The sequence below is a fragment of the Cyrtonyx montezumae genome, unplaced genomic scaffold, assembly GCF_038088225.1.
Source record: "Cyrtonyx montezumae isolate F1298 unplaced genomic scaffold, pur_monq_1.0 scaffold_16, whole genome shotgun sequence".
Taxonomy (NCBI): domain Eukaryota; kingdom Metazoa; phylum Chordata; class Aves; order Galliformes; family Odontophoridae; genus Cyrtonyx; species Cyrtonyx montezumae.
In genome coordinates, this window is record NW_027071892.1 from 12,636,531 (window position 1) to 12,660,634 (window position 24,104).

General features: G+C 43.6%; 1 protein-coding gene across 3 annotated transcripts in view; it reads left to right on the forward strand.

The window, feature by feature from the left end:
- Window positions 1–24,104, forward strand: part of MAD1L1 (mitotic arrest deficient 1 like 1) — a 307,407-nt gene that overhangs the window by 67,510 nt on the left and 215,793 nt on the right. For all 3 annotated transcript variants that reach the window (XM_065732905.1, XM_065732906.1, XM_065732907.1), the window contains exon 11: window positions 19,007–19,151. In XM_065732905.1, coding sequence (XP_065588977.1) covers window positions 19,007–19,151 — 145 coding nt within the window. The remainder of the gene's footprint in view (window positions 1–19,006; window positions 19,152–24,104) is intronic.

Consider the following 24,104-nt stretch of genomic DNA (forward strand, 5'->3'; position numbering starts at 1 on the left):
TGCTGGGGGTTCAAAGTAAGGAACAAAGCAGGTGTGAAGGTGTGCTGGTGCACACTGGCAGTGCACAGTCCCTCCCTGCAGTGTTCCTGGGTCTCCCCTCTCCATAATGTTTCAGAGGGACCCATACCCTGACCTGCAGGGTGCTCTTGCTTTGAGCCAGAGCTCGAGCCTGCCTTGTGTGCTGTAAACAGAGCAAGAGCAACAAGACTGTATTTATTTTCCTTGTTCCTTCCATTGTTTTTATATTCATTTATTATCCTGTCTTTTAAATGAAAGGTGTTCTTTGCAGCTGCTCTTTCCTCTGTCTCATAAAACTTATCTGATACTTCAGGCTATAAAAAATCTGCTTGTAATCTGGTTTGGGATTTTCTTTTGAGACTTGTTATCTGCGTGCTACCAGTGCAAAGAGTGTTGAAACAATTTAATTTGTTGGGAATTTTTGTTCATTTCTATGCAGCAGTTTCTGCAGCAAGGCAGAGAGTCTGCTGGGTGAGGAGCTGTTCGTGGCTCTGCTGTGCGTGGACGTGCACCTTTATTGCCTCAGCTTCCTTTGCATGCTTCTTTGTTTTTGTTATCCTGTATTCAGGATAATTCCACAGTCTCTAATGTTGTGCATGTCTGCCTTACAGGAGCTAGAGAGATACAAATGAAGCTGGCAGGCTTAAACAAGCATAGTCGTGATGAGTGGTGATCATCAAGCTTTGGGATTACAAAGTGTGGGGCGTTGCAGAAGTTCAAAAAGAATGAAACCTTTAAGGAAAGTAGATTACATTTGAGTCTGTTATTACAAAGGTACACGACTTGATTGAGAAAACTTCTGAGCTGCAAGTCGCTGAGAGTGGGAGGGTGCTCTGCACAGTTCAGGCTGTGCCTCAGTGCTGCTCTTGTACTCATCCCGAAGCATCATCATCAGGAGTGGTGCAGCACTGGCACTGCTGCCCAGGGAGTGGTGGGGTCACCACCATGGAGGTGCTCAGAGCCGTGGAGATGTGGCACTGAGGGACATGGGGTGGGTTGGGGTTGGTGATCTTATTGCTCTTTCCCAATGTGCATGACTCTGTGATTGACCTCGGCTGCCAGCAAAGGCACTGCAGGGCTGGGTTAGGTGTGGGCTGAGCTCTGCCCCACAGTGAGCCGCGTTCAGTGGTACAGAGGTTGTCTTTAAAAGTGGAATGTACGCAGATTCACTGCGAAGCCTGGCAGTAAATGAATAATACTGTAGGTAAGTGTTCAGGGAATCCATCTTCTGCACGACAAGGCAGTTTGAGCAAGTTTTTGTACACCAGGAATATCAGATAATTGCAAATTATAGACGGAGCAAATTCACCCCACATCAGACCCTGCTGGGTTTGAATCTCTGTCACCTTGCTATTCACAGTGTGAATGTGAGTTTAATTCACTAACTCCTTACATATGTCATTCTTCTGGAAGGAACCTTAGCTCTCAAAGCCTTTGCACATGTTAAAATTTCATGCAACATCTTCGATTAAAATGAGACTTTTGGAACTGATGCTGTTTATATGCAAAAAAAATGGTTATCATCATAAAAATCCCAGGAGGGGATAAGAAAAATGCAATAAAATCTCACACTGTTTAATGTTCATCACCCTCGGGTATCTAGGAGATTTCCACTAACTAAATGCGAATGTGAATTCCATTTGCTTTAGCAACTGAGTCTGCTTTATCAGCCAGCTTGCTTGTGCTGCTGCCCATGGAGAGTCTGTTCTGAGGATCTTCTTTAGGAATGCTTTTGTATTTGTATAGCTTTCTTTCTTTACTTAACTGAGCTGAATTTCTTCAAAGTGGTTTATTTCCAGCGGCGTGGCTGAACATCTTCTGCTGGATCGTTAGATCAGTGCGTGGCTGCCTTCCCTGCTACCTCTGAGCTGGAGTTGCTTTGTGGAAGGTCTGGAAAGAAGCACAGGAGTAGATCCATGCTTTGTGTTTCCTCCTCATCCCACTGGACTGCTAAAGCAGATGTGTGTGTGTTGGGAAATCTAATACGTGGCTCCAGGTTGTATGCTGAATGTCACTGCCTGCCACCCCTTCCCTTAGCTCATTGAGGGTGCTAAGGTTTCATTTTTAGCTTTGTGGTCATCGTTTAGAATCTCCTCTCCTGTGTGTCCCAGAGGGAAGAGACTGCCCTGGAAGGACACCCACCAGATGTGCTGGCTTTCCAGGGCAGGCAGAGCTGGAAAGTGCTCCTCCCAAAGAGCCCGCTGTCCTGCTGCTGCTTGCTTCCTCTTTGGAGATGATTGGCACTGCGATGCCTCGAGCACGGCTCCCACTGCAGCAGCAGGGAATTGCCAATCTCCCCTTCCCTGTGTGGTTGCAAAGCTAGCTAGTTTTGTCTCCTCTCATTTATCTTTCGTTATCTGAAATTAAAGTGATTTTTTTTCCTTCCAAGCTGGCTGTCTGCATCTCAGACCTCTTTGTTTTTTTTTTTTTTACTGTACTCTGGCACTGGGGCTACTGATACTGAAAGAAAACTTTGCTGTCTCTTCTCAGTCCTTTTATGACAATTTCTGGGCTTTTTGGATGTGTGTTTTCCCCCTCTTATACAGAGAGGAGATATTATTTAAGCCCTGAGTGTTTTGTTGAGAACATCTGTTTTTTTTGTGTCTTCTGTGCATCTGTAGATAACCACGGAGATCCTACTGCTGGGATTTGTTGTATGTTTGTCATGTAGATAAGTAGGTGAGTGTTGTGACATTCTAATTATACACAACATTGTACAGATAAGTAACAGAGGTACAGGGGAGGAGGCTAAATGGTTGCCTGAGGTTCAGCTGGAAGGCTCAGGGTGGCTTTGAGCTTGGAGCAGCTGAATGCCAGCCCAGAGCCACAGCCCGTTCCTTTTCCTTCTTGAAATCAACTTGTAATTGCAGCTACAAATGCAAAACATTCCAGGGGCCAAGCATGAAAGTTCTCATGTCCATTTTAGATGGAATTTAATGTTAAGGACAAGACAAGGCGTTAGGGAAAGTAGGAAATAAATGGCTATCAAGTCTTAAGTCTGTGTTCAGTAAGATGTCCCTGCTCCTAATGGCATACATGCAGCCACCTGGGAGACTTCTCTATACCATCTTGATTTGTTCAGACTGTCATGTGTGGTACAGAACCTACAGAAGCAGTTTAACTTGGCACAGCATTTTTGTTCTCTCAGCATTGTAATCTGCCAGGTCCTCCCATTTGAGGGAATTACACTGGAATTACAGACCTTATGACTTAAGTTTAGGTGAAGGCTGAAGGATTTCGTGCTCTGCTCTGTCTGGGGAGGTTCAAAGCTGTGGTCTGGAGCAAGATTTGCAGCTATGTTCTCAGGAGCAAGTGGTTGCTGCTGGTCATTGCAATGGCTCTACTTGGATTTTAATGCCCTTGTGCTCCAGCTTCTGAGCGTGGAAATGATGCTGTTTCATGGAGATGAAAGTGGGGGAAAGTAGTGCTGTAACACTTCTGCGAGAAGAGATTTTCCCTGAAAAAATGAGATGAGAAATGTGTGAGTATGGAGAGCTTAGGGGATTTCAGAGTGGCTTTTTGTCTCCTTGTAGTAGGGCTGCTGTGTTGCCTGCTGGTTTTGACCATGAGAAATTAAAAAGAGAATTCTTGAATGGTTGTTAAGTATTATCTCCAACCTGGGTCTGTTTATCTGGGAAGTATGGATGTTGTCCTTTTCTTCAAGCAGTGAGTATTGTTCCTGGTCTGTTTCTCACGATTAAATACCGCACGGATGTATGGATCTAAAAACAGATTTTTGAAGTTTTTTTTTTTAACTTCACTTTTGATCTCTTTGAATATTTTCATCTGAAGAGAAAACAATCCAGGGAAGAAAGAGGTGAAACCACACCAAGATTGGAGAGCCTCGACCCTCGGTCTGAACTAACTGTGGTCGTGCATCTTGGCCTTATCCTGGTGCTTGCAGACCTCAGTGCCTTCCCTGCCTGCTGGCAGAGGGGACCACGGTGTTCATGGCACAGCATTTTTCTTTTTTTTTTTCCTCCCAGGATTTCTCATTGGTTTCCTGTGTTGGTGGACAAACACTGGGGATTAGCAGTGCTCCTGGCAGGTCTGGGAAAGCCTTTAGATGTGAACTGCAGAGCTTTGAAGACAGTTCAGTAAGAAATGTGCTTCGGATCATCTGATCTCCTTTCTGTCAGCTTATCTGTTTGGGAAAGGCATTGCCCATCTTCAGAGGAAAGTTACCATGCATGGTGACAGTGAATGTGACAGCAGCAGCCTCACTGCTAGCCAGACAAGAAAAAAAGTAAGGGGATTGTAGATGTGAAACAAAGTTTATTGCTTCCTTTTATGCCAGTTCTTCTGTTTCTGAGTAACGTCACACCGGTTGGATTGAAAAGATCACTAATTCTTTTAATTGTTGTAGTTGGGAAACAGTTCTGGAAGTGCCTGCCCTGCTTCTTTGGTTTTCAGGCTTAGTGTTTCTTAAATGGAAGCAAAGCAGAAGTGGGATGTTTGCACACGTCTGTGGATGAAGGTGATGGTTAACAAGGTGCTGCTGCAGGCTTACAGGGAGCACAGGGTATGACAGACCAATTCCTGTTCCTGAGCTGTGCTTTACCCTTAAGCATTATGTGTTGAGAGACAAGTTACTGTGAGTAACTTGTGCCCTTGATGACCCGTGTGCAGCCAGCAGCTGAAGGTGTGCTTTCTGCTTCTACAGATCAGGTTCTGTCAAAGCAGATCGCCTTTCCATTTTGGAATGGGCCATAAGGAGACAGTTGAGAATACGGTGATGCCATGTCTGAGGAGCAGGCACGGATTACATGTTCGACCCAGAGGAGTGTGGGAAGAGCCTGCTTGAGATACAGCCTCTGCATGGAGAGCAGAATGGGAACTGAGCCACTCAGCTGCTCTTTGGAGGCAGACTCAGCTTTATGTTAACACTGTCGAAGTTTATGGGACCCGGAGGGGAGCAGGCAGGAGGCTCAGAAGCTGCCTTCACAAATAAATTAAGTGTTCCTAAAGGCGAGGTGTTCTCAGCTATTACAGTCCCATATTTATGTGTAGCCTGCTTCTCCTTGCATTTACATTTAGATCTACTGCTATGCTATTAAACACAATCATTAGCTGTTTTGCCTTACTTTTTGGAGGCATTGAATTTTTGGATTGATTTCTAGAAATGCCGAGCTACCGACGGAGCCGTGTAGTTGGTAGCACTCAGATATTTCAGGATTGTTTTGTTCAATCGATTCACACTAAATCTAGTACAAAACCACACTAATTTCTTCTAATGAAACTGTCGGGCCTGCGAGTCTGGCACTTGTAATCCTCTCAGAAATCCCGATTTTCCCCGCTGAGGTCAGAGCTGTGCCACGTGCAGCTTCCTTAACCTGCCGTGTAGGGTTCCTGGAGCCGCTCGCTTGGGAAGGTGGTGAGGATAAGCACAATTAGCTGCTGTCAGATTGATCTCAGTGCTCAGGATTCAGCGGGGAGCTGGGGGATGGCGAGCAGTGCCTGTGGGGCGGCCGTATGGATCCGTTTGTTCCTCCCGTCAGGGCTCTCTCCTGGCAGGATCTGTCTTGGGATGTCAAGGAAAACAGGCTCTGTTAATTAGCTTTACATAAATAGATTTGATGCTATTCCGTGAGATTGCTGACAACGTTTTTAGAGTGGAATTAAAAGGAAGAGCAGAATAAATACTGGAAGTATTTTTGTACTCTGCGTTGTCTTCTTTTAACAGCTCGTTGTAAGACCACATAGGGAGCTTATATATGTTTGTTCAAAGCAAAGTGCCAATGCTTTTTGTAAGGAATAAAAAGTGTGTTTTAGAAAACAATGCAGAAAAACAGAACTTGGGAATGCACCAAGTTAGGCCATAAAAGCTGTAAAATATATGTGTCCCATATTTAAAATAAATGCTGAAGGCTTGGTTAAATTTTATCTTCAGTTTTGGGTAAAGCTGGAGTGATTTCTCCTATGTGCCTTCAGTTAAAGCAGTTACACTATGTTATGGCTTTGGAGAGCATAAATTCTGGCAGCTAAGGTGTGTGCTTGAACTGGTGTTAGTGAGGTGCCTGAAAAAATCCTTACATTTTACAGTGTACCATTTTTTCATGGAACAGTGTTATTTCACAATCACAGAATCAGAGATTGGAAAGGACCTCGAGTCCAACCCCCTCCTTAAGCAGGTTCCTTTGGGACACGAGATCCTGAAAAGAGAGTGTGAGCAGACTGGGAATTAATAGGTTTCCGTTGTCTAGGTTTAGAGGAAAGTATCAGGAAAGCACTGATGAGATCAAGAAGGTTGGGCTTTGAACTGACTTAATGCAGTAAAAAAACTGCATGAAGTTTGTAGCAGGCAAGTACACTTAAGGTTTTTAAATAAATCTCAGGTTGTTGAATGCTATCAGTAAGTAATAGTTGGAGCTATTAAATCAATGATGTAAATGAATTCATGAATTCAAGTGAAATTGATTGACTGTTCATTAGATTGATTTAAGTGATTCCAAGTAGACTTCTCAATTTATGTTCATTGGGAGATATTTTAAATGTCATGATTAGTGACAATCATAGAATCCTTCGAGTTGGAAGGGAGCTTTAGATGTCATTTAGTCCAACTCCCCTGCAATGAGCAGGGACACCACAGCTAGATTAAGTTGCCCAGGGCCTGATCCAGCCTGGCCTTGAAAGTCTCCAGGGATGGAGCATCAACCACATCTCTGGGCAGCCTATTCTAGTGCCTCACCACCCTTGCTGTGAAAGACTTCTTCCTTACATCCAACCTAAATCCCCTCTTTGAGCTTGTAACCATTTCTCCTTGTTCTGTCACCACGGACCCTGATGAAGAGTCTGTCCCCTTCTTCCCTGCAGCTCCCCTTCGCATACTGCAGCCTGCTCTCAGGTCACCTCACTGCCTTGTCTTCTCCAGGCTGCACAGCCCCACATCTCAGCCTGTCCTTGCAGGGGAGGTGTTCCAACCCTTGGATCGTTTTTGTGGCCCTCCTCTGGATGTGCTGACAGGTCTGTGTCTCTCCTGTACTGAGGGTTCCCCACGTGGATGCAGTACTCCAGGAGAGGCCTTCTTTTGATGCGGATGGTTGTCTTTCTGGGCTGTGAGGGCACATTGCGGGCTCATATCCAGCTTCCCATCCTGCAGTACCCCCAGGTACTATAAGAAATATTTGAATGACAAGCAATTGAAGTCACAACTCCAGGTTTTACAGACTAGTGCCTTTCTCTGCCTTTACTGTCTTTCCAAAATACCAATACAATCTTAAACTGAAATTTTTCTTCTTTTACATCAAATTCTTCATCTTTCTTGGTTCACTATAAGATATCCTTCTGATCTGTATTCACATAACCATTTACTCCCATAGGGGTTGTTAGGCTGTGCCAAACTATAGAGACCCAAGTCCTCAAAGCAACTACAAGAAGACAACTTATGCAAGAAAAATGCCCTGGGTTGTGAGTTGCTTTAATTCAAACCTTCAGGCACGAGTTAGAAGCCTTGAAGTACTTCCCATGTAAATAAGATGGCAGTTTTTTTTATTGCTTTTTAGTGTTGAGTTTGATATGTATTACAGTTGGGCAAATTTGTTTTGCAGTAGTTACACACATACCATATAAATTCATTTTTTCTGTTTTCATGTTACCATATAGAGGTTTGGAAGCTTGTTTATGTACAAGAACTAGGTTCCCATATGCAATGTTGTGTGCAAAAAGACAGTGGTTGGAGGCTAAACCCTGTTAAATTGGCCATTAAAAAGAAATGATGGTAGAATGACTTTGGATATGGGAATCTGTCTCAAGCACTGCTGGAATGAGCAGATTTCTCTGAGACCTCTGGTGATTCTGTGCATAGGAAAAGCCCCATTGGGGAATATCAGTCCTTTTACCTGCTACTTTTGCAACACTTTGTATGATGAAGCAGTACAGTGTTTTTATAATGTGCATTACCAAATACAGCATATTGGGTGTTTTGGGGAGAGGGATTTTCTAAGTGTCCCCCAGCAGAGAGCTGCTGAGCCCTCGTTTGAGTTTCCACAGTTTTCTTCTTCAAGCTGTGGCTCTTTATCATGCCCCCAGTTTCACTGCAGACCTGAACATCACTCCCTGTCTCTTCTCCCCCTGCTAATTTTTCTCAAGACATGTTGCTTGATGCCCAACATTAGGAATAATGAGAGAAGTGATTTGTTATTAATAAGTTAACCGAGACTATGTAGGGCTTGGCTTCTTCTGTCTGCCTTGGTGAGTTTGATGTGTACTTTCCTTCCAGAGAAAAAAGAAAAAGTAAATTCTGCACAGAATAGCCCTGGGCTTCTCTTTATGAAATGTATGCTTCTGCATAAGTGGGCTGATGGTAAACTGGAAGCATTTCATTGCTGCTGATGGCAAAGTGATGCTTCACACTTCATTGGAGATTCCCAGACTCTGTGAGTACTGTGTGTCTTGGAGTCAGCGTGGTTGGGCACATGAAGACGAAGAGTAGGGGGAAAGAAAATATGTTTTTAAAGAAATAAATAAGTCATTCTTAGTGCAGAGGAGGAAGTACACTTGTATTTCTGCAGTGCATTCCCATACCCACTAGTGCCCTATGTATTTGCTTTGTACGTTTCCTTTCTCAAAATTCCTGGGGTTATCTTGTTGCCTCAAAATCCCTCAGTGGTGTTTCTTTGAACATCTGATGGCACTGATTGCAGGGTGGACCTCAGTCAAGGATATTCTGCACTGTTTATCTGGTTGGCTATACTGGTGTGGCAGAGAGGAATATTAGTAGCTACTATTGCACCTTCAAACTGTTATTCCTGTGTTGTCTGTCTTGTGCATGGCTAAGGCCAGGGCTCAGGGCATTATCATGGTGGGTCCTCCCCTCTTGACAGAGGGAATTTGGGTCAGCGGGTGCCAGGTTCTCTGACTCCTGTGGCTGATGCCATGTGGTGTTCCTCTGGCTGTGGTGTGAAGGGCTGTTTGTGGAGGAGATTTGTTCAGTACCTTGCTGTGCTGTGTAAGCAAAGAGTCCTTCTATCAATTCATACAGGAACTAACCCTGCCTTTTTAAAGGTCATTTCTGTCTCAGTCAGCCTTTAAAGTTCAAGAGGAAATAAACTGCTTAGAGTTGGCATTTTTCAAGTCAAGTGTCAACTTTCCAAGCCCCCAAGCCAGGGGATGTGGAGGAAGGAGAGATTAATAAGGAGCTGCTTGCTCGTTACAGTGATTGTGCAGAAACCTTCACTTTTTTCTTTCTTCTTTATGGGGCTTTGGAATGAAACGGAACATTGTTGAAATATCTCACTTTCTCCTTTTCACTTTGCAATGCAAAAGTATCCAAAGCTCTTTAGAAGTGCTCCTTTTCCACTGACAGCAAGGGGAAAGTTTGTCAGCTCTGGTGAAGTAGGACGCAAGAAACATTTTATGACAATGCCAATACCTAAAAGCTCTTTTAACCACAGAATCTTATTATCCTGTGAGAATAAAATGTGTTTTCAGAAAGTAGCTGAGGTCTCCAAGCAGGTGTTTGCCCTTAACTGCATTGACGCCTTTTCCCATGCAGGAGGTGGAGGATCGATAAGGAAATAAACAGGGCAAATAAGCTTTATTAACCAGGTAGGGTAAGGCAACGGGGGAGATGGTAAGGGAAGGCAGGTGGCAGGCGAAGGGTGTGCTGAGCATGGGCAATGTGCTGGCTGCCAAAGTGCCTGGCAGCGGGCTATGGAGGTCCTGGTGCTGTGGATTGCAGTATTGGGTGGCCCCAGGCAAGCTAAATACAGACCACCACCAAACAAACCCCACGGTACTGTTCCTTAAAGTGCCATTACGCTGTCAGATATCTTTGTTTTTCAGTTCTCTGATCTCAACCTTCTGGTACTGCTAGAGGTGAATGTGGGAATGCTGTGCTCTGCACACACATTGTGTGGTGGGAGATGGTGGTGATGGTAAGGGGATGAGTTTCCAAATAGCTTTAAAATAGCAATATTTTACATGCAGGTGGCCACAATGCAAAGCCACATACAGTGTTATTTTTTGATCACTTTGGGTTTCTTTGCAGTTTCTTGTTTACTTTTCCTTAAAGAAGAGCTCTTTGGAAAATTTGGATCTCTGGAAGGAAAAATCCCAAGCAGATGTCATGTCTCCCTGCTTTGGGCCTGGCTCTGTCCCTGCCCTCTTGAGGAGCTGGTGGCTGTTGGCAGCTCTGCTCCCTCCCCTCCCATTCCAATGGCTGACAAAACTTCAACACAGATATATTCCAGTGCAAGAGACAAATACAGCCCTAATTCTTTGGTGTTAGGAGATTCTGGCTATTCTTGAATACTGTTTTTAATGGGAAGCTTGTGGCAGCACAAACTGGTGGACTGCTTGCTGCCATAGCCAAGAGCTGGCACACTGCATCTGTGAGAAAAGGCATTCTTTTTTTTTTTTTTCCAACTTCTAATTTGTAGTTTGGAAATTGAGTATGACTCATATATGAGAGAGATGAGATGACTGCATACTCACCCAAGGAAATTCAATAAAAAAGTGCACCAGAGTAAAATTTGAGCTAGATGAGATCTGCTGGTGCGCATTCAGAGTAAGCAACCCCCTCCCACCTCCCTTCCCCAGATTGGCAATCAGAGCCAAGATCAGCCTGAACCAATGCCAAGAGCTTTGGAGATGTCGAATAAAAGAGCAAATGAAGAGTGATACTTCTCATATTTTTCCTCAGTTCAAAGCTTAAGGATTTCTTGAGGCAAAGGTGATATCTTTCTGTAGCTAATAGCCCATGATGAATTTCTGTCCATTAATTTGTTTAGCTCTGCTATTGAAAGAGGCAGTGAACAATAGCTCCTTGTTCACCTCCTGCCACTCATGATTTTGCAGACTCATGATTGTTTTCATTCTTTGCAGACAGCTGTAGCAGAGTATAGTGCAGTTGAATATCTGATTTTCTGCATCAAATCATTTTTTTTGTAGTTGTGGGGAACCGGACTGAGTAGTGTCTGACAGAGACATGAGAGCTTGGGCCGTAAAGATTCATCGGGGCTGGTTGTCATTATTCCACATTCAATGGAGAGGGGATGTATGATGGTGAGGTGAGTGTTAAAAGCCTTCCTCCACATCCTTGGAGAGAAAAATAAAGAGCAGTGAGGCAACCACAGTGCCCCATAATGTCCCCTGAGCAATTCCACAGGGAATTGAGGCGGCCTGGCACCCAGGCAGTGTTGATGCAAGCCGAGTCTGTGGCTGCTCTGTGTGTTCAGCAGTGTGATGTTCACCTAGGAAAGGAGGAGGTGAGTTCTCCAGTGCTCCAGGTGCAGGTGCTGTGGTACGAGCCGTGGCAAACCCTGCAGCTGACACGTTGGGTGCTTGTGTACCAGCTGGTCAGAGCAGCATTACCCTGAACGCAGTGAGCCTCCGATGGACTTGTTCACGTCTGAATGCTCAGAGATCTGTTTGCTATTTTAACAGCTGGGATTAGAGAAGGGCAGTCTGCTAAAGGCACGTAAGCCAAGCAGAGGTGACAGTATGCATGTGTCTTACACATGCTGAAGCTGTAAGACACAGAGGTGAGTGCCTCCGGTAAGGCTGTGCGTTGACTTTGGGGTCAATCGAGTCACAGAAGTGATGCTCCTCTGTGCTGTAATTGATAGCTGTTGTTTTATGAGTGGTACAAAATTGAAGTAATCTGGTTGCCGTGTCTTTAAATATATTTCCCTGTAACAGCTTCACCCCAAAATAGCAAATCTGACCTTTATGCTCATCTAGAGATTTTGAAACGTTTTGGAGCTGCTCCATGAAGACTATTTATTTGTCCACCTGGCTGGTTTCTGTGTAAACTATTCATTGCAAAGAGATTGCATAGCGAGTAGCATTGTTCTATTAAACATTTAAAAATATTGATGCAGGAGGATTGAAGTAACTGAGCTCTAAATTTAGTCGTTTTGACAGTTCTTTCCACAGTGACAGCTTTATTCCTGTTGCCTTACATTGTCATGAAGGCTCTTTTGAGTTAATTTGGGGGGAGAAAATGAGAGGGAAGATGCTTCTGCACCCTGCAGATAAGATGTAACAGTGTCAACAATCTACTGGAAGATTCACATTGCACATCTCTGGGTGGCAGTAGGGAAAATCCACGGAAGGCCTTAGGATTAAGGATAGGATGTCATAAGTAAGTGGAAAATAGCTGCAGGGAAGACAGCATCAGGCTGCAAGGTGGAGCTCTCAGGAGATGTCAGAGTTGGTTGCATGGCACACCTTCATCTAGTTTCCTGTGGATGCGGCTTTCTGTTCCACCTGGCAGAGATGGTAGATTATGTCAACTTAATGATGGATATTTGTGAATTTCTACAGGAAAAAAGATATTGAGGACCAAGCCCTGAGGACTACCTCTGAGCAGTCAGGTAGGAGCTCTGGCGTAGGTGAGGACAGGAACCATTTTTGGAGGAGAAACTTTCAGTTGCCTTAATGTGAGATCACTCTCTTCAGGCAATTTCTGTTCTTCATCAGTCTTCCAAATCCTGCAGCAAATGAGAGTGAGACCCCACAGAAAGCAGATGCAGTTTGCAGCGAATCCTGGTTCGTTATGAGAGCATGGCAGAGCACATCCACCCAGGGACATGGTGGCTCTTGTTTGGAGTCACAATTACAGGTCACGCTATTTGGGCATGGGATTTTTATAGACCTTTGTGGTCTTAATATGCATCCAATATGCTTTTAATAATTATTGGGTCTTTTCTGATGCTCTGCTTGGTGTAGCTTGTGTCACGCTAGGCTGCTTTGATGCAAGCTGAGTCAAAGTGGGTGGGAGGCAGATGGATGAAACTAAACTGGTGTGTGTGGGAGAGAGAGGCCAAGAGCAGTGGTGTGTTGGAGCGTTGGAGCAGTTGTTAGGGGCAGCTGAGTGCTTCCTCAGCCCTTCCTTTCCTTTTATCTGTGCTGATGTCCCATGGGTATGTGCCAGGGGTAATTCTTAATTCTCTGGTTTACTTGTTGTCAACAGGTATCTATTATGAATTCTCTTCTGAGTTCCCAGTGAAAGCTTGGACAGGTTTTCACTGCTAAAAGTGTGCTGCTGAAAGGCTGAGGCCACAGCTTGCAATTTTAATGAGGCCTATGCTGGGGTCCAGCACTGGGTTGCTCAACAAGAAATACTGCCAACAATTTTGCTTCCTTAAGTTCACTCAGTCTGAAATTCATGCGTACAGAAGAAGTGTGTCTGAACAGTAATACACTCTGCTCATTTCACTGTGGAGTATGGTAATGTACACTGGAAATGAGCTCTCATTGGAAAAGGTCATTGAAAACATCTGTAGAAGCTTCCCAAAGCTGTAATGAGTCATGAGTCTGTGAGGTCTGCCTTGTTATATTGCAGTGGAGAGTTTGTTTTGATTTTCTCATCTAAACACTTTGATCCTCTTTATTTATTAAGATAAGCTGTTATCTAACTGTCAAGAGCCTAGAATTTCAGCGTTTTTGTTTGCTGACAAGTTTGTTCAGCACAACCGTTCTCTAACTCACTTCATTCCCTTCTTCATGCAGATTTCCCTTTTCTCACTCCTCTCTGTTAATCCTTTTCCTTTATCCATTACAACACTTTCCCTGCCCGTTCCCAGATGACTCTTCTGCTCTCTCAGGCAGGGTTGGTTTGGCTGTAGAGCAGCCACCTGAAATATTCACAGTCACTCTTGCTGTTCGTGCCACCCGTGCCATGTTTCTGTGCTTTGTGCCCAGGCTGCAGAGTTTCAGAGCTCGCTGGGATGGAGGACCCTCCTCAAATTAGAGTATGCATGGGAAAATCTTTACAACACACACAATACTGAATTGGATTGAGCAGACAACTATGCAATGCACTCATCTCACTTTTGACTGTGCAAGAAATTGGAATCCTTCAGGCACTTCTAGCTGGGGGTGAGCAGGGCTGCTGTGAAGCACGGGTGTCAGTGCATTGTCTGGGTTGGGAGGGAGAAGCAGGAAAAGGTTGGTACAAAAACCATGAGAAGTTTTGTTTTTCTTCATCGTATTTAGGCATGGACGTGAGCTCATCCAGCCCACAAACAATTATAGATTGGTAACTGATGGGGCCAACTGCATTATTCATTATGGTTCGGATTGAAATGAAATCATGGAGGGCAATTTTCTGTCTCACACTTCAAGGTCAGATGAGAGTATTTATTATTCCCTCTCTGTTTATCTGTGAATGCAAATTGAATTTGGTGATTCAAATTGATGAAATGTTAGAAATATAAAACTCATCAGAGCTGACAGGAAGAGAAATTACTGGGTAGAGCTGGCCAGTGACTTCACCATCCCATGTACAGGCCTCTCCTTTGATTAGCAATTATTTCAATCTTTGGGTTTTCTCATTCCCAGTTTTGTTTCAGTTGTTGTGATTTTTGTGGTCGAAGAAAAAAGTGCAGTGGCACTTCAAAGCATGTAGAATCTGAATTAGATGATGTAAATAAAGCCAGCTGCAGAGAGGATGCTTGGATCCTGGCTGGAGGAGAGGTTCTTTCAAAGTTCCTCCTAGGTGCTTTTGCTTTTTCTCTCTCCCCCAGCAGTTTCCTTTCTCCAGTAGTTTTCTGCCTTGCATTTCTTGTCTCCCAGGGTTTCTCTGTTCCCAGCAGGAATACAATCTGGCAGGGAAGGGAATGGACACTGCCATTGTTCGGTGCTTGGCCTATTGCCCATGGGATGGATGACCTTCAGCACCAGCTGGAGCTGCCATGAGAACGAAAAGCAGAACCTGAGGAAGGATGAAATGAGCACAGCTCTCCTATTGAAAGAATCAGATCGGAGCTGTTCTGTTCACAGCTCACTGTAGTTCAAACAGTTCAGCGCATCTTGGCTTGGTTGGATGTATCAGCCTGTTGTCATAAGGCGTTGCTGTAGCATGTTCCCAGTTCTCTGCTTAAACTTGTAATGTGGGGATTATTCTTATCTCAGAGTAGGAGTGGAAAATCCTTATCAGTGAATGCTCTTTAAAAACAGGCAGTCCTCTGTAATTGCCAAATGCCACATACAAAATCATGATCCTGAGGCAGACGATATGCATGATGATGTGCTAATAGTTGTAGAGAACTGTTGCTTTTCTAACTCATGCTTCAATTGCTTCCACATCATTAAGAGTACTTGGTACATATTCCTCTACCAGACACCACAAACAGGAGAGTAAGTTTGGGTCCGGATGCAAATGTTGATTGAGGAGCAGTGAGTATTTAGATGTAGCAAGCCCTTTGTAGATCTGTGTATGTAAGTTGCCATAAATCACTTGGTCCTTTCAGCTATCAGTCTTTTTCCTGTAGCCAGTGCTACAGAAGATGGCAGTGTTATTAGTTACTAAGCACCCAATGAGCAGTATGGGTTCAGTGGTTTTTAAATATCAGTAAAATCTGTATTTACCAAATGAATGTCTTTAATAGAAGCTTCGGCCTTATGAACACTTGAGGTTTAGAGGCTTGGAGAAAGGATGCTAATGCCTGTAGTTATCTCACCCTTGAAAGATTTCAGTTACCAGAAATCAGTGATGTATACATTTGGCAAGCTATTCATTTTTCAGCTTAAGATCAAAACAAGACAAAGTCGTCACTCATTCATTGTTAAATTAAGGCGTTGCTTTCATTCTCACCTTGATGGTGGATGTAGAAAGCACGTTTATTAGCATGACAGCAAATCCCACGCTGAGGGTTTGATTAAATCCTCCCAAGGTGGAGCTGTGCTGTGGCAGCAGAGCTGTGGGGATGCAGTGCTGCCTGTGTGCACCTGCCCAGGGAAGGAGAGGACCCTGAGGTGTCCTCTGAGTCAATCCGACCCCCTGTCAATTGATTAAAACCATCATACTGCCACCAGGACATAGAAAATCGGTCTTATTTGTGTTCTGTAGCTTCGCTTTGAAGGAACTGAAGTTCTGAGCTTGATATTTATGCTGCTGGTTAGGGAGTAACATTAAATACTGCCTCCATGATAAAACACATTGTCAGTGTACCAGTAAAGCTCCCAACATCTGCCTGCTCCTCACTCGTTTCATCTCTCCACGCAATAACATAACTCTTTGTGTTGTTCTCTCACTGTAATTTCAGTCTGGCCCAGGACTTGTAGGTAGAGCAGCAATGTGACATAGGAGCTGCTTGTTTTTGAGTGATCTTTGGTTCATGAAGCCTGTTGAGGGTGAGATGCGTTAAGATCTCTGACAAAGCACAAAGTAGGAGCCAAGAGAAAACCTACAGGTGTTTGCTGAGGACGTGGGAAAAAGTACTCGCATAAACAAAGCTGTTTTCTGAAGGACTCTGAGTAGATTCTGTTTCCTGTAGTATTTTCTGTAGCGGTGTTTCATTTGGCTCTTTCTTCATAATGTTTTTCTTCTTTACCTGCCTTACATTTGTTCCTCTTCCATCTGTCCCTGTGCAGCTGCATGTAGACGTCTGCTTTTCCTCTCAGGTTGGTGAACAGACGGCTTGTGGCATCCCTCTGCTTTTCCTGTTATTTTCTGAGTACCTGTGAGGCAGAGAGTTGGTTACTGAAAGGATGGAGCTGTTCAAATGTTCCATGTATCACTGGGGCAGGGGGAAGCTGAGAGCTGCTTTTGTGATTTTTTTGAGGCAGAGTATTAGAATGTATCTCACAGTTTCAGTATTCATTGTCTGCCGTCATTGTTCTCAGCCTTTCAAAGAACATTCTGGAAAATGAAGTTTTATCATTAAGATTACATTAAAGTGGATTACAGAAAGGAAAATCAAAATATGAAGTCTCAAGAGCTTGGAACAGAACGATGTTGGCATCTCATTCAGTAGGATGTGGAGCAAGGAACGTTAACAGGCTGATAAACAGAAATGACTTTTTCTCCTTACTGCTTAAAAGGTTTACTTTGAACTGGCAGAGGTTTTAAAAAGTGCCCGTTCTCCAAGCTTATACTGAATGGAGAACGTTGAGCTTTTTATTTTCCTAAATGTTTGGTTTGAGCAAGCATTTGCTTTTGAAAAGCCATCGGTGGGTGTCGATGGTGTGGAAGAGAAGTGCCCACTTCTAACTGGAATGGTCCTTGCTGCTGGGTACCTGCATTCCGATCCTGTTCTGTGTCACTAAGGAAATATCACTTTGTTTTCTTTTTTCTTTCTCATAGAGATGGTTTTTGTTGTATCTGGTGCGGTTTCTGGGAGGATTATCAATCTGTCCCAACAGAGGAAGAAAGGATCTCAATAATTTGCTTTGGCATGGTGTGAAGAGTTGTAAGGAAGCTGAATTTCACACTTCTCGTATTAAAGAAACCTATGGTAGCAGAGTCAGCTCAGAGAATTTAAGTATTGTTGCTGCTTTCAGACATTTCCGGCGTTTAAATTCTATCCACATTAACATCACATTTAGCTCAGTCTGAAATATAAACAGAAGATGCTGTTCTTTCCAAGTGCCATTCAATAGCTGTGGAAATCGCCCATTTGTTTCCCTTTGCTTACTTTTCCTCATGTATTTAAGCACTCCTCTTCCAAGCCTGTTTGAGGGGAATGTCACTGAATGTCTGAGCTATCCATGAGGTCTGAATTTCAAACGTTATTAGCTATTTCAAGAAGGAAACCCAGAATATATCTCACTTTTCTTTCCAAATGTCAGCATGATCTTAACCCATCAGTTTGCTCAGCATTTATAGAAGCTATACTAGAAGATGCCAACTTAAACTTGTGTGTTACTGCCTAAGCTACTTGTATATGCTTGTGAGGTTTGGCATCTTAATTCTACCCCATAATTTTATCTGATATACACAATACAAGAGGGCTCAGTCTGTTTGTCATCTTTAGATTTTGGCTTCTTTGAAACTTTTAAATACAGATTTATTGTACAGGATATAGCAACAATTAATTATTTCTATTAGCCCTTGGAGTTCTTGCCCTGTTGAACAAGAGAAGGGCTGGTGTTTCTTCAGAGTATCTGCAGGGCTGAACTTGAGGTGTTTGCTGAGCTGTGATGGATAAGGAGCATCCAGTTCAAAGCTGCTGTTGCTTCATGTTCCCTCACCATAGATAATGTTCGTGGGCACAGATTCTCTTTTTAATTGATCAATTAAAACAGAACCATGGATGTAATGGTACCCAGCTAATTAAATTATCCATTTTCAAATGCAGATTTAGCGTTGTTAAACTTTCCCACCAGAATACAACAAGGAAGAGTCGATTTCACAGTCCTTGGTTGTTAAATTGGTTTCTGAATGGTTCCAAATTGAACTGGAGTCTTACACGTTCTCCTTATTCACCTCGTGTTTTAATATGCGTGTTTGTCTTCAAGGAGAGGAATTTTGAGGTTGCAGAATGGCTGCTTGGGGATTTTAGTGAATTCCTACATAAATTTCCCCAGTACAATTCAATGACCTGGCAGTGCAGGATGTACTTAATTTAAGCTGAGAGTCTCTGAAGGCAGTGTTCTCTTTGAGATTTATCTAAGCAATGCTTAGATGGGGAACCAAGCTCTTCTTGTTTAACTGAAAGTCATGTCCACCTAGCAGTCAGGTTGCAAACTGCCTTAAAAGTCATTTATCATAGTATGGCTTGGGTTGGAAGGGACCCCAAGGATCGTCAAGTTCCTTTTATTTTTCAGTGTACGTTGCTGGAAAGAGCCAAGTGCAGGTGGTGGCTGTAATTACAAGATGAATATCATCTTTCTCTCAAAGCAGGTCATACTAAACTTCTGTTTTGCTTCTACTTTGTTTAGGAAAGGAAAAAAAGAAAAAAAAAAAGGAAAAGATGCAGTAGAAAGCAGGATCTTTGCATTGTTTGTTGAAGATGAGCCGTCTTCTCAAACTGACTTTGAAATAGATATGCAATTACTTAGATGCCTTGTTGTATTTGTGAGGTTCCAGTCATCTCTTATGCTGAACAAGGAGGCTGACACTGGCATGGTTCTCACCCATCCTTTTCTGAGAAGAGCTGATAAGGAGGCTGCAGCTACTCAGGATTTCAGCAGTGCTGTAACACGACGTGGCAGCAGCCCCAGCATCCTGCCTCTGTGTGGTGCTTCTCTGAGGTCTTTCTGGTCTCTCTGATTAAGAGGCAGTGGTCACGACTTCACAAGCCTGTGTTATCTTCCCTAGTGCCCGAATGCTGGAGAAGGCCCGGCAGCAGCTGCAGGAGGAAATTCTACAGATTCAGAGCCAACTCTTGGATGAGAAGAAGAAGCGTGAGCAGCACGAAGCCCTGGTCAGACGGCTGCAGAAACGCGTGCTGCTGCTCACCAAGGTGAGGGTGTGGATGATGTCTGCAGAAGCATGTCCTTTTTCCTCCAGATGTTTCCTCTGTGTTCACTCCTGTACCACTAAGTTACTGTGGGGCCCTCGCATAGCAGATGCTGTAAAAGTGACCTGAAACTTGGCTCCAGGGCTGCAATGGAATAAAGGTGCGAGTACATTGTAAGGCTTTGGTTCTGTGCTCCTCCATCTGGGCTCCTGCTCTGCTGGCAGTCTGTGGCTTAGTCTCAGGCATGACATTTGTGCGAGGGCAGGGAATTGAATCATGTTGTCTCCAGAGTGTTTGGAGCCACTGAGGGGAATTTATAAAGGCTTTCGCTGCCTCACCTCCTTTCCTAAAGAGAACGAAATGACTGCACCTTGTCAACTGTTCCTGTGGAAAAACAATTTACAGAGTAAGAGAATCGCCTTCCTCTAACACTGAAAGTCTGTTCAGATATAATGGCAGGCACTAGACCAGTAAATTGAAAATACATTTTAAGATTCTTTCTATAGGATATTTCAAAAAGTCTGCATTATCCTATATCAAGTGTGCTTCCCTGATGAAATTCTATACAATAATTTTCAAGTCTGTAGAGCATTGAAAAATGTTATATTAAATTCTGAGGGAGCTCTTTCCCCAAAGGGAATAATAATTCTTTCTAGTAAGAATGATATGGACTTCACTTTCAATAATATTCCTTACAAAACTTCACTCATCTAAAGCAATCTGCCTGATATCATCAAACTGCTCACGTAGGTAAGCTTATGTGTGTGCATAAGGTCAGACTGGAGAAGTTGGGGTGAGAGAAGAAACCAGACACGTCGTCATGCACAGGGAGGAAGGTGCTGCTGGGGGAGTGTCTGAGCAAGCAGAAGAAGAGCTCGTCTGTTGCTAGTGCTTTAGGCTTTAATTTTCAGTGTCGAGTAAAGCATTTTGTTTGGTTTTATTTGCACTGCACTCAGTTCTGTTTAATTCTGTGCTGGTGCTGAGCCAAGGAGTCTGTGATGATGGTAAGCAGGGCTTCTAGGAGCAGGAAGCAACTGTTTGACAGGAGGATTTTTTTTCACTTCTGCTGACTGCAGAATTTGATGCCATGGTGAGGAGTCTTGTAAGTGAGAAGCAGACAGCAGTTTTCTCCTTTGCCCCAAGGCAGGCATTGCAGTCAGGGTGGATGGACAAAACCTTCACTGTGGAAATAGAAAAGGCATTTCATCTCAGCAGCAGCTGCCCCTCCATGTAATTCTGGCTTGGTAATGGTCTGGCTGGTCGTGACACAGGCGAATGCTGAACCTGATAAAAAGCCTTTACGGCCTTCTCAGCTGTGCAGTGTGGCACTGGGCTGCTCAGGTCTAAATGGAGTTTCTCAGATGGCTTCTGAAGCGTTCTCTTCGTTAACTTATTTCCAGTAATCAACAGAAACCTGTCTTCTCATCAAACACAAAATACCATTGCTATTGTTACTTCTTTAAGTACTGGACAAAAGCGTGACAATGCTTTGTCATGTAATGGGTTGGACTCTAATATACATAGTACAACAGAACCCTTAATTTGTTTGCTATCTCTCTCAGCCCCCCTCATGGGGAGAAATAGAGGAAAAAAAGTTGGAAATGTCCTTGATCAGACCATGGCAAATAAACCCGTGGAAGTTTTCAGTATGCTGAAAGGTTCCTCCACTGCCCTGTTTTAAAGGAATAAAGACTTCGCTGTTCTCTGAAAATTTATATTCCATCCAGGGAATGCTAGGAGTCCTTTGTGAAGAAGTATGTGCGCTCTGGTACTTGGGCAATCTCCTCTTGGCACTGCTTCTCCCACTGGTTTCTCTCTCATGCAAAATCAGAAGAAGAAATTTCATTTAATTAAAAAAGCACGATATTGTGATTTAAAATGAGATTGAGCAAATACACTGCCTGTTAAAAATAATTATTTTACATTGAAAGCATATCACCTAGAATGGTATTTAATCATCTAATTAGTGGCATCAGTAGCACAGCGCGTTTCTGTCTATGTAAATTGAGAATGGAAAAGATGAGCTCTCTCTATTGAGTCTTTGTCTTGTTAAATAGGACTGTGAAAATCTAATTTGAGAGAGGCTATTATATATATGATTGAATCACCATTGCTTCTGATACTGTGGTTTTTGCATTTGTGTATGTTTGACCCTCTGGTAGGGCAGTGTGCTCCTGTATTCTGAGCAAATAAGGACTGAAAGACTTCAGACACATTTAACAGTGCAAGTTTAATACAGTAACAGCTATCTATTCTCTGGGATCAAATTGTAACCTGGAAGTCTCAGGTCTTGAATGCATTTTAAAAGATCAATAGAAAATGATAAGCTGTTCTTCATTTGATAGCAGCAATACCTAATATTTTAGTTATAAACATTCTCACTTCGGGTGACATTTGCTTTGCCAATCTGATGCCTTCTCAGATTTTATGGCTATTGAATTTTGTCTCGAGATCCAAGCAGTATTTTCTGACTTTTGTGGATTGCCTGTCTTGTTCAGTCTGGTTCATTTTCTACTCACCACAGACTCTGTTTTACTTGGTTGCTCTTATATTTCCATTTCGGTGCATTTAACTTCTCCCTCCATTGCTTGCTTCCTTGCCTCATTTCCTTCTTTTGGGTTTTCTTGACCTTACTCAGGCATTTTCACTTGGTTTGCTGTTTGGAATAGGTGCAGTTGTCAATCTCAGGTACTTCTCTTAGGCTTTACAACTCTTTCCCCCCTGACTGTCTCGAAGAACAGTGTTCTCCAGCCTTTGCACTACTCGTGCAGTGATCTAGCCGGATTAATTCCACCTCTGACAGCGGAGTGGGGCACGGCGTGCACCCTGGTTATTACTATTGATACACTGCTGTTTAGAGCGTGTTTGTTGATCACTTTCTCCAGTGTATCTTGTAAATCGGGGCAGTACTTGAAGTTTGTTGATAGATGTGTTTTCAGTGAAATGAGAGTCTACACTTGGACACGTGAGAGATTTTCAGACGCTGATGGCTTGAAGGCATTTCCTGGAGTGTCAGTCTGCTCACTTAGGGTAATGAAAAAGAAATTAATGTTTGAAGGGATGTATTCACTCACTCTGTTCGACATCCACCTGGCTACTTCTGCTGTCTGTTGTGCTTTCTCTTTGCTTTGGTTTTGCTCAGTTTTAGAGAACTCTTTTATCTTTGCTGTATTACACAGTGTTGATCCAGCACAGCAGTAGTGGGAGATAACTGAAGTGCCGGGGAAAGACCTGGTCTATCCCTGTCCTTTTTCCTGTTTGATCTACTGCTGTATGGGCTCTGTGGATTGTGTTTACCCACAGTTTGATCTGAGCTTGTGAGTATTTCTCTTTTCAGGGAGCTCTCCGCTCAACTTGTGGTCTTTATGATGTAAGCTATTAAAAGTAATCAATGTTGCTATTGTATGACTAAACTTTGAATCTCTTGGGTAGTTTCCTAATGGAGCAATCCTGAAATGAAATAACCCTTTAGAAAATCCTTATCTGAGGCCAAGCAGCTCATTGAGGTTGTATTTAATGAGCACAGAGCTCTGGTGTGTTTGTTCCTACACAGCAGCTTTCAGGGGCACAAATGGACCTTGTGCAGCACAAGGGAAGTTAGAGAAAAGCAGTGAAGGCATGCAGAGGAATTCCCAAATCTTCTGACTGTAGGCTCTGCGAATGTATGCTGCCCTAATAGCTTGCAGCACCCTCACGTGAGGCATAATGCAGCAAATGAATGTATCTGACTGTGTGCATGTTGTTGCTGTGCTGTGCTTGTCTGCCTGTGGGTACCCTGCTGCCCACAGGAGAGGCTGAGAAATCCCCTTTTGTTTTCTTAGTGTTCAACCCAATCATGTGATCAGATAGGAAATCTGCTTCAGTTGAGGCATAATTCAGGCCATCACCATAAAAGGTGGAGATAAGTATTGATTAACCAACTCCAGCTGACTGTTCACACCACATGTTCCTGGAGATATCTTTGCAGGCGTCAGTGTGATCTGACTCTCAGAGCCAAGAATGGCAGAGATGCATCAGAAATGGGGCTAGGTAATTAAACTGTTCATTAAGCATGGCAGATGCAGAGTTCATGACTTGATTTGCCATCTGCTTTGTTTTGTAATCAGCAAAGATTGAAATAAATGCCACCAGTTTCTCTGTCGTATTGGGCCTTGCATTGTGGGGTTTTTTTTGTAGCAGGTCAGTGATTTGAAAGTGCAAAGAAATACCTGAAAGTTCAAGGAGTTCAGAGGAGGAGATGAGCCCTTTGCCTGGGATATGCATTTATCTCCAAATGCTGCACCTGGTAGCAATGCAGCAGCCAGTGTGGCAAACAGAAGCCTTGTAACAGCCTTTGTTAGGGCTCTGCACCCACAGTGGGCTCGGGGCTGCAGCAGTACTGCATGCCCTTCCCTGCCTGATAGGGCATGATGCCTCTTCCCCTCTTCAGCCCACGAGCATCATTTAAGCACTGCCATTACTGAATCCCCAGCTGTGCTGCCAGCCTCCATGTGACTGCTATCTGCTGTCAGCCCGGCCGGTGCCAATCTTCTGCTCACCTTGTCTCTCCTTCCTCAGTTTCTATAAAACCATGGAAGCTGTCTTCTTTTTAATGCCTGCAAATAAATGAGTTTGAAAGCAATTCCACTGCTCCCTCTTCTGTGGTTCTGTAAGGCAAGTTTAGTTGGTTGAGGTGATATCTTTTGGATCATCTTGCATGTCTGCAAGGGGGGTGGGGGGAGACAATGCAGTCCGTGTTTTCAGGGACTCAGCAACCCTTTAGATTGAGAACAGTACCCTTTAATTTCAGTTTGATTATATTAATCAGTTAAACAGTTTCTGAAAAAAAGGTGATTGGTTGTTATGGGGAGGGAATGATAGCAAGGGGAGAGAAGATCATTAGCTGCTGTGGGATGAAAAAGAAAGGTAATTGCTGTCTGCAGAGCAAGAGGGTCTGAACGGGGTCTCTGCCGAATT